Raw genomic sequence first — 10,914 nt, 5'->3', positions numbered from 1 at the left:
ATGACGTTTATTACAGTATTTGGGGATACTTTTATGGTAAGGTAGCGGTTCAGTGAACTAGAAACAGACAGAGAGTTACTCTTATCAATGTTTGATCAATTAACACGTTCGAAATTGAATGGTTATTTCTAAATTAGCGGGATTAATTGATTTTTAAACCTTGTGGTCACTGTTAGAATAGGCTTAGTGTAATCCCAACATTTTCTTGACCAGAAACTGGTCAAGAAAAAGTTGGGATTATACTAAGCCAAACATATAATACATGTCTAAGAGTTTGCCCAAACAGTCTAACAGTTATTGGATAGATTTGCTCGAAAGTTTTTCCATTAACGATAATTAAGATATAACAGTGTCTTTAACTTATGACGACAAGTTTCTGTGTAAATATTTTAATAATTTGGAAATTTTGAATGTCAATTTCAGGAAGGTCAGAATATTTGACTATAAATATTATTAGAAATACATCTTTTTTTTTTCATTTGACTAAATAATGAATATATTACGGTAAGACTTTTCTCTCTTTTTGCTAGCATTAAATAAATGGATTAAAATGGAATAATTTACCAACCAGAAATCAAAAAAAAAAAATACAATATATCTTTTCTGTTCTATTCAATGATAAATATATTAGCCCAAAATTATTCCTTTTTTTTCTGTTGAAATTATATAAATAACGCTAAAATGAAGCTAAATTGCAATTATGCATATATTATTTTGTTTCATTTAATAACAAATAAATTTAAAAAGACAGTTTTATGTTTTTTTGTCAAAATTAAACAAAACATCTTGAAATGAAATAATCCATAAATATGGCTTTGAGAAAAAACATTTAATTATGCTTTTTTCTTCACTTAATAATTAATATATTGGTTTGGTATTTTTCATTTCTATTAAAATTAAATAAAAATCTTAAAACAAAAATTTCAAATTAATGAAGTATTTAATTACTTATGCATTTTTTTTCTTATTTTATTAAATAAATAATGTAATACTTTTCTTTTTTTTCACTTTAACAAAAATGAATCGAACTGAAATGATTCATAAAATAAATTTAAAAGTAAAAGAAAGCGTTGACGTATTACCATATTTTATTTGGAAGAAAAAAAAGATAGAGAAATATTATATGAATGATCATACCATCATATATTGGCAGCTGTTGAAAAATAAATAATTAGTGGAAGCATTTTTGCTATTCCTCAAATTTTTCAATTTTTTTTTCTTTTTTGCCCTATTCTTCCTCATCTTTGTTTTTTTTTGCACATTTGTCGCTTTTTCTTCGCCTTTTGATACCAAACTAACGACGAAATATTACATCGATTTTTAATTTTGTTAATGTAAATGTGAAATATCTTTGTTTTCGTATCGTTTGATTAGCATATCCAGCTAAATAATAGTCATTTAACTTCTCTTTTTTTTTTGTGAAACGCTTCTTCAATAACTTTAGATTATGTGAAAGGAAAAGTAAATAATCAACAATTGTTTATGAAAGGATTATTTTTTATTTGTGCATAATTATTTCTGTGCATATTTAGGCATTATAGAATAAGAAAGGAGGGAATGGATCAATATTGATACGATTTAATTATTCATAATGAGAAAAATAAGTGTAACAAGTGTCCTAATTGGCATTCAGATTTATCTATTTTTTTTCTTGGCTTTTTTGTTAATGATATGATTTAACAAACAATTTTCTAGTTTATGCAAATTTGTTAAACAAACTGATCCATCCAACAACAACAATAGCATCACACAGTTTATTACTTATTACTGGTTTTAGTTGCATTTACTTAATTTTGCACTCATTCATTTGATTTTATAGCTCTTCATTTGCCGACAACAATAATTATCTTTGTTTTCAAGGATATTTATCATTATTTTTGTTTTCAACGAATAAAATAATAATTCTCAACGCAATAATATTTCTCACTTCCATTTTCTTCAGAAAAGCTACTGATAGACCAATTGTCAATTATTAGAAGACAAATTTTTAATTATCATTGTAATTCCTTACCATACCTCATTATAGTTTCCTTAGAAAAAACAAAAATGCTTGTTTTTAATGATCAAACAATTTCCATGTATGATATATCAGTTACATCATAAAAGTGATAGAAAATGATTTTATATTTAATATACGCTTAAAGGTTGTCATATATATATTAGCATGATGGCTTTACTATATTGTATAAATTATTAGTTTTGTAAATTAAGTATAATTGAGAAATAGGAAGATAATTTTGAAATGAAGACGATGATGATATTGATGTCCCACTTTCGTCATCAATTTTGACTTTTTTTTTGGATTTCCATTCAGAAGGGACCAATTTAACAACATCGATAGATCAAAAAGCATAGAAGTAAACAAAGAAAAAGGCGAAGATTAGAAAAAGGCTTAGGTATCGTCGTCTTTTTCTCAGCTCTTTCTTTTACTTCAACTTTCTTGCAAGTATTTCTCAAGATACTTTTTAATAAATATGCAAATATAATACCATTCAATTTTGGTATATTCGAATATTTAGTGTATTTCATTGCTCATTCTTATGTCATTACGATATTTCTATCATTTTCATCCTTCCTTTTTTCTTTTTTCATCATTCTGATAGCTAATTGTTTTCAATTAATTATTGCTTTTGATGGCTTTTGCTTATCTCTTACTTTTTTACCTCTTTGAAAGAATTATTTCTATTGAAATCTATTTCATTTGACAGTTTGATAGATTTTATGTCAAGAAAAAGTAGGAAAAATTTCAATCCAGAAAAAATAAATGTTTGTTGGATTGAAATACGCGAAAAAAATTTAAGCAGATTCAAAATTTTCAAACTTTATTTTTTTTTAGTTAAACAAATGAAAAAAGTAAATATTATAGCAGACAAATAGTACTGTTATCAATCAATAAGCATTTTATTAATGTTTTTAGTGATGTACAAAGCTTTAGATTCAAATATATTATTTCATATGAATTTGTTGGTGAAAATCAGAACCAACAGATGATTTTGTAAAACAATAAATTCATTAAAGAAAATCTGAGTCAACGATTCTGCTGTAAATTATATTGTTTTCTCGTATACCCTCAGTTTTTGCTTCTTTTTTGAATTGCTGATATTTTGATATTTTCCTAATACTCTTTCTGGCCTATTTCATAGATATCTGGTTTTCTTTGTTTTCATGAAAGATCACCAGCAAAAAACTCCATATTTTAATTTTGGACAGTTTATTTGCTAGATGTCCATCGTGAAGGAGGTCAATGGTCAAATTATTAATAGGTCGAATTAAATGAAACAATTAAACAATGCTGGAATCCTTTGCTCAAATAGATTTCTCGTAACACCTCACGTAACTTCATTTCTAGAATTTTTAGTACTCGAAACAAAAAGTTTTCAATAATCTTATTGGACTGCAGTTGTAGAAACATTAATGGTCATCTAAGCATTGTCATATTTAATGCCTTTTTTTTTTCCATTTAGATATCCATTATTGAATTATTCTTTACTACGAATACTGTCATGAAATGATGTTTTTTCTTTTTTTTCTTTAATGTAAAAAACAATTTTTACAATGTAATCTAAATATACCATAAAATTTATAATGAATAAAAGGGGAGCAAATAAATAATCTATGTAATATAGGATGACAAATTTTTCGGGAAGAATATTTCACTTAGCTAACTGATTTTCAGACTAACGTTTGAAAGCTTTTCCCCATATTTTCTTACTTAATTAATTTTTAGTTATTACTTAAGCATTAATGTTTTGTGTTTATTATTTAATTAATTATAATTTCATACTATTTTTTTCCCACTAATTTCAGTTCTTTTTTTCTCCTTTTCCCTTACCGAATTTACGATTTAATCATTAATTTCTATTTCATACATGCTATTTAACTGATTACTCAATATTTCAATGATTTTCCTCAAATTTACTATTGACTTTATTACTTCATCAGAAATTTCCATTTCATATAGCTTATTTAAGTAATCAGTCAGTGTTTTCTATGATTAAGTTATTTTGAATGCATATTTTTTATCAGTAAAGAAAGATCATAATCAAAGGTAGATTGGTGATTTAATTTTAAAGAGAAGGATGGCATCATCATTATCATCATCAACAATATCAGCGACAACAACGGCGTATGACCATATTTTGCGTACACTACCTGGATCTTTCGTTCGTTCCAAAATATTTCGAATTGTCATGCAGGTAAATAATTATTTCACCACTGATAAAAAGAAAAATAAAATTAAATTTTGAGGTCCATAATTTTCGAAACTTCAAAGTACAACAATTTGACTACAAAATTACTATGTCGAACTTTTTTTTCTTAATAAGCTAATTTTTTTTCCAAATATCGAACTTAAGTTTGAGTAATTTTCAGTATATATAAATGGATTTGTTCACTTTTGAATTACATCATACTGATTTTGTAAATTCATATGATAAAATATACGATTAAAAACTTATTTATGCTTTCCAATTATTTTAAGCGATTACATTTTAACATTTGTGAAATTTATTTAATTAAAGTCATTGTTAAGTATTATTAGGTTTGGTGATGAAGTAGCAGGAAAAAATTCCCAAACTGTGTTTGATAGTTTCTCGAATATTTAGTCAAATTTTTATCAAAATATTTGACTTTTTATAGCTTGCCGCTTGATGTGATTAATTTCAAGTTTTATGATTTATCAAAATTAGAACAAACAAATATTTGTTGCAGTTTATACTCCAGTTATATCCCAGAATTTTCTAAATTCTCTTTAATTTTCCAGAAAAATATACAAATTTTATTGCTTATTGCTGTTTGTCTTTTTTTACTTTTTTTTTTTGTTTTGCTTTCATTTTAGTAATAAATTTGAATTGTTATCATATATTCGCTGTTTTACTTCATTAATAAATATTATATAACATTCCCATGAGATGTTTGTATGTTTATGTAGATTTTTTCTAATTCTTTTAATATGTCATTATTTATTGTTTATTGCTATTCACATGACTGTATTTATTTGCTAAATAATCTTTTTCATAAAATTTTACCAACTTATTTGCTTATAAATTATTATGTTAGGGATTTTGGGAGAATTCTTACATTAGTATTTTTTTCTTACTTACTCCTTAAAAAGCAATAAAGAAAAAGAGAGAATAAAAAAACAAAATCATTTAGTAAAATTGTTGTTGAAAGCAATTAATCAATCAGTCTTCCTTCGCTGGATTTTTCCTTAAAATCCGTTGACAAACTTTTTTCATAAAACAAAATAAAAATTTAACACAAATAGTTAGCAATGTTAATTTTTAGGATTAATAGCAATATTTTAAGTCAGGAATTTGAAAAGATAAGAAATGAGGGAGGAAAGAAGAAACAAAAATTGTTCTAAATATACACTCAACTAGGCAAATAAGGAAAAAGGGAAAGAGAAGAAAAATTTGTGGCCAAAGAAAAGGAGATATACAGGTAAATTAATAAGGCAGTAAGATGGCATTACTTGGCATATTGCATATTTGTTAAGCATCAATGGTCATAAACAGCACGAGAAAAAAAAAAAGAAAAATGAAGCTATTGTGAAAGAGCCTTAAGTCTAGTGAAAATAAAAAAGAGCCAAAACTAAAACAGCTAAATATTATATGTAAAAGTAAAGCAAAACGTTCATTTATGCTTCACTTATCTCATAATAATAATTTTGAATCGTACTACTTTCTTTGCACTTCCTCTCTATCAATAGTAGATGGATATTTTTTGTTCTGGTCATTGTCCGAATAACCAAAAATATTTTATGATATCAAAATGTGTCAGAAAAGTTTTTTTTCCCCCTCCCCTTCTCTTTATTATTATGCAACTATTTTGGTATAATTGAAATAAATCCATAATATAGAAAATTTTCATATAAATTTTGTTTTATATAAAATATTTTTCAGCGAATAATTCATTACACAAAAGAAAAAAACGAAGAAAATAAAAACAAATGTTTTGATATCTAGTTATGAGTCATTTCATCTTTCAGTCTGATAACTAAATTTATAACGGAATGTTTGAAATGTTATAAAGATTTTTGAAATCTGTTATCAAGCTTATATTCAATGGTGTCAAATATTGTAAACGAATTCTCAACTACATAAAGAGTTTGGATTATCCATCAAGGAATCTCTCATCGATTCACTCAACTCATTCCAATCTCAACAATACATTTCGATTTTGCTTCAACTCAGTATCACCGTCAAAATTTTACCAAATCGAAATCTTCTAAAAACTTCTATATCAGTCATATCTCAAAATGATTCATAATGATTACTTGATGTGTCTTTCCTTTTTCCTCCTCATCATGCAAATTTTTCCAATCATTTCATTTTAATCTTTTCAATTCCCATTAAACATTCCTTTCTCTTTGATTTTATGATCGCTTATGAATTTTTATTTCGTTTTGGTTATTTTATAGCATACATACACATGTGTTTATGCTTTATATATTTGAAGTAAATTTTAAATTATAAGTTTAGAATTTTCTTAGGCTGAATTAGGGCATCAAATGTAATAAATCCTGCTTATGATTGAATATTTCCTTTATTTTCTTTTTTTTTTTTAATTGAGTGATAACAATTTAATTAGTTTAACTTATTAAATGCTATCAAATTTTTGCGGAATTAAATCTAATTCAATAAATTTAATAAACTGAAACTAACTTGAGACCGAATGTTTTTTTCTTTTGTGTTCAATCATAGCAATAAACTTCATTTAAACTAAATTAAATCTGCTGGATAGAATGAATAGAAGTGATAATACTATCGCTTTACTTCTTTCCCAGAAATTCTTTGGCATCTAGTTTCAATAAAAATGACGCATTTAAATGTGTGATTAATAAAAATTCCTGTAAAATTCAAAAATAATTTCACCAAATCGACATTACAGGTGCTTGCATCATCGACCTCTTATGATAATGAACGTTCAGCCCTACCTGAATTAACTTTTATTTTTAATCATACAACGACAACGACACCATTATTTTATTCCAAACAAACATCAATGAACGATAACATAATTAACAGAACTAATGAGATGTTATCGAATGTTACCATCGAACACATACAGCAACGAATGGATCATCCGAAGTAACTCATTTGACGCAATTGCTTTAGTAATTCAATTAATTCGATGGGGAAAATTTGCTAAATTAATTAATTAACAAGAAAGCTCATGTTTTTACATAGTTTAACACCAGATTTTTAAATTATTTAGACATAAAATAGGATGCTTTCCATCCAAAGTAAATTTCGACGTTATTAATTAATTTCATATATATATATATATATATATATATAAGAAAGTCTGGTACTATATATGTCATCGAATTTGTTGATTTAATTGATTTAAAAATGATTTATTGAATTGATGTACACATGAATTGTGAAAACTTTGTATTCACATCTATTTAAATAAAATCTCTGAGTTATTTAAATATAAATGACTCAGAGACAAAACATTTTAAGGCATGTTTCACTGCTATCAATTGATTTTGTGTATTTTTATAAATTTTATTTTGGGTGAATGAATTGACTTGACATTTAACAAAGTTTTCAACCCAGAATAATTTTTTTACATGTTTCATTTAATAATAAGCAAATAATTAATTATTCGAGCAAATGAAATTAATTTCGCGCAGTTGATTGTGAAACTTTAAAAATTTTAAATTTTATAAAAAATTATGATAACTTCAAAAAATAAAACTGTCATAAATATTCTCCAAAATTCGTTAATGGAAAAAGTGCTAAACAATAATTCTAAATTGTTAAAAATTGAATATTTGATGAGAAAATTCACTCAACACATACAAATAGTAATAAAATAAAGTATTGTAAATTATTAAATTACATTTGGATAATATTGTTCCATAATTTTCATTATTCTTTTGATTAATTCTATTACAGATTTATATGTATCATAGCGATTGGAAGTGTATTTGCTTTTTTAACAACAGGTGGTAATTTAATGGTTATGGTAAGCTTCAAAATTGACAAACAGTTGCAAACAATCAGTAATTATTTCTTATTCAGTCTTGCTGTTGCTGATATTGCTATTGGTATTAATTTTTCTTTTTTATTTTTTCCGAAATTTTATTTTCTAATATTTTCTCGAACACAAATCCAAAAATTTAGAAATAATATTGTAGTATTTACTGCGAAGTTTAAGAAAACAAGGAAGCTTGTAATTTGCATAATTAAATTTACCAAATAAAAGGATTATTTATTTTATTTTATTTTATTTTTCAAAGCTATTAAAGATTTCGATTTTTCGTAATGATAATTAAAATTAATACCATATAATAGTTTGCTTAAAGGAATTTTCTAACTTCTAACTTTTAATGGTTCTTTTAATAGTTCTAACTTCTAACTTTTGATAGTTTTGCTGCTTATTTGGTTAAATGTAAAATTAAAATTACCCGGCGGGTATTTGTTTACTTATCTTATTTCTACACCTTCTTTAGGTATGTTTTTATCCTACCTGTGGTTTGCATTTTCTCCTTGGACCAATTAAACATTTAAAAAAGCATAATAATTTTTTTCTTTTTTTTAAGCTATGGCACTTAAATTTCTTTTGTTCATCTTTGAACAAACGCACAAATTGTTCATTTTTGACAAATAAAAACAATCAAAGCGTTTTTATGACACAATTTTTTTGCTCATCAAAATGAATTCTAATCTCAAAAATAAGGAGCAAAATATGCATATATTTAATGTTTTTATTCCTATTTTTCCTCTCCTTAAAAAACCAGTCTTCGCTACTTAGTAACTTTTTTTTAAGTAAGTTAAAATTGCCAGATTTCATCAGTAGCAAAAAGAAATTTGTTAAATTCCAAATTGATTAATGACAATTTAAAACAAATCCTTTTTTTATAATTTAAAGTAAAAAGAATCAAAAAATAAAAAGGATATAATTTTATCAAAGCTTTCAATCAACTGGACAAATTAAACTCAAAGCATCACTTTTCCCTTTATCCTTTTTTCTTATCGATAAAAGTCCTAACAGTGCATTCGCGTCGAATTCCCAAATGCATCGTAAAGAATGATACGATGAAACGAATATCTTTGAATTTTAATAATTCTTCAAGTCCACTTTCCCATATCTTTGTTTGGAGATATAAACATTTTAAACATAGCTATATCCAAGATATTCCATTGATTTTCGAATAAACTAGGCCAAGAAAAAAAAATGGACAAATTTCAAGATTGCTGTTGATCCCAGTAATGATATAATATTTGGTGGATTATACGATGCATCATTTTCAGCATCTTGGTCAAAAAAAAAAAGATGTTAATTCCAGTAATGACATTTTATACGACAGATATTGCTGGATGTTTAGGTTGTGTAATACCTCATTTTCTAATATTGTTGACAAAAAAAATTTTAGGAATAGTGTCGATCCCAGTAATGACATATTATATGGCCGCTGATACTGTTTGGGGTTTAGGTTATTCAATGTGTCAGTTCTGGTTATGCCTCGATTATATGATGAGCAATGCATCCGTGCTCAATTTATTACTAATTTCATTCGATCGATATTTCTCAGTTACTAGGCCATTAACTTATCGTCCAAGGTTTGTTTGGCTCTATTCATTTCTATAATTTATTCTAAAAAATTAAAAAGGTAAACATTATCTTTCTGCTATCATTATTAGAAATTATTTTTCTGTTATTTATTATAATAAATAAATTAATTATTACAATAATTATTATAGTAATATATTTAACCAAAAATTATTATATTACAATAATTTTTACAATAAATAAGATCATCTCCATTCAAGTAAATAAATCGAACAATTTGCCATTTACAGACGAACCGCAAAGAAAGCATTCCTGATGATTGCTAGTACGTATATTGCTTCAGCCATGCTTTGGCCACCATGGATTATTAGTTGGCCCTATATTGAAGGTTTTGTCAACTTTCAAATTCTATTATAAAGTATTGATTTTCTGCTTCTTTATTTCTTTCTCAGAGGAAATGTGACGGAAAAAAAGTGAAAAATTTATTGAGCAAAAAAAAATCTTTTCACCGTTAAAAAATTATCCCACAAATTATTTCCCCTATTTCATAAATTACAAGAACGACCATTTGCTTTGGACGAATATATTTAAAACACATTTTCCTATCAAGAATCATCGCGCTATTTTATTAATTGAGGAAGTAAAAAGCCTCAGTCGTTCGTGTTTATAATAATAATAAATTTTATCATGAATTTTCCATTTATAACATTCTATTTATAACAAAATTACTGCAATTCATTTATCTATTTGGTAGATTTTATATTAGATATTAGAACTTACTAATTTCAGGTCAATTTACTCATCCTGATCGTTGCGTTGTGCAATTTATTGAAACAAATCAATTTGCATCCGTTGGTACAACAATTGCCGCATTTTGGTTACCTCTTGTAATTATGATTGTATTATATTCACGAGTGTATTGTGAAACAAAAAAACAGCAAAAAGAAATGTGCCTTTTACAAGCTGGCCAGGTAATAATAATTAATAATAATAACAGTAATAATAATAATAATTAATAATTATAATAATAATAATTATAATTATAATAATTATAATTATAATTATAATTATAATTATAATAATAATAATAATAATAATAATAATAATAATAATAATAATAATAATAATAATAATAATAATAATAATAATAATAATAATAATAATAAGTATAATAATAATAATAATAATAATAATAATAATAATAATAATAATAATAATAATAATAATAATAATAATAATAATAATAATAATAATAATAATAATAATAATAATAATAATAATAATAATAATAATAATAATAATAATAATAATAATAATAATAATAATAATAATAATAATAATAATAATAATAATAATAATAATAATAATAATAATAATAATAATAATAAT

General features: G+C 24.8%; 2 protein-coding genes across 2 annotated transcripts; both read left to right on the top strand.

Moving 5' to 3' along the window:
- Positions 1–6,816: 6,816 nt before the first annotated feature.
- LOAG_09202 (hypothetical protein) lies at positions 6,817–7,095 on the top strand (the record flags this gene model as incomplete). Its single annotated transcript, XM_020447881.1, has 2 exons — positions 6,817–6,831; positions 6,892–7,095. The coding sequence occupies 2 exons, from the start codon at positions 6,817–6,819 to the stop codon at positions 7,093–7,095; spliced, it is 219 nt and encodes a 72-aa protein (XP_020301931.1).
- A 2,325-nt stretch (positions 7,096–9,420) lies between these two features.
- LOAG_09199 (hypothetical protein) lies at positions 9,421–10,541 on the top strand (the record flags this gene model as incomplete). The annotated part of the gene is made up of 3 exons (XM_003144731.2): positions 9,421–9,575; positions 9,816–9,913; positions 10,315–10,541. 3 exons carry the CDS (start codon positions 9,421–9,423, stop codon positions 10,539–10,541), a joined length of 480 nt encoding a protein of 159 aa, XP_003144779.2.
- Positions 10,542–10,914: the final 373 nt, after the last annotated feature.

The sequence above is a fragment of the Loa loa genome, assembly GCF_000183805.2.
Source record: "Loa loa unplaced genomic scaffold supercont3.288, whole genome shotgun sequence".
Classification (NCBI taxonomy): Eukaryota; Metazoa; Nematoda; class Chromadorea; order Rhabditida; family Onchocercidae; genus Loa; species Loa loa.
The sequence above is the reverse complement of the archived record's forward strand: the minus strand, read 5'-3'. Positions and strand labels throughout refer to the sequence as shown.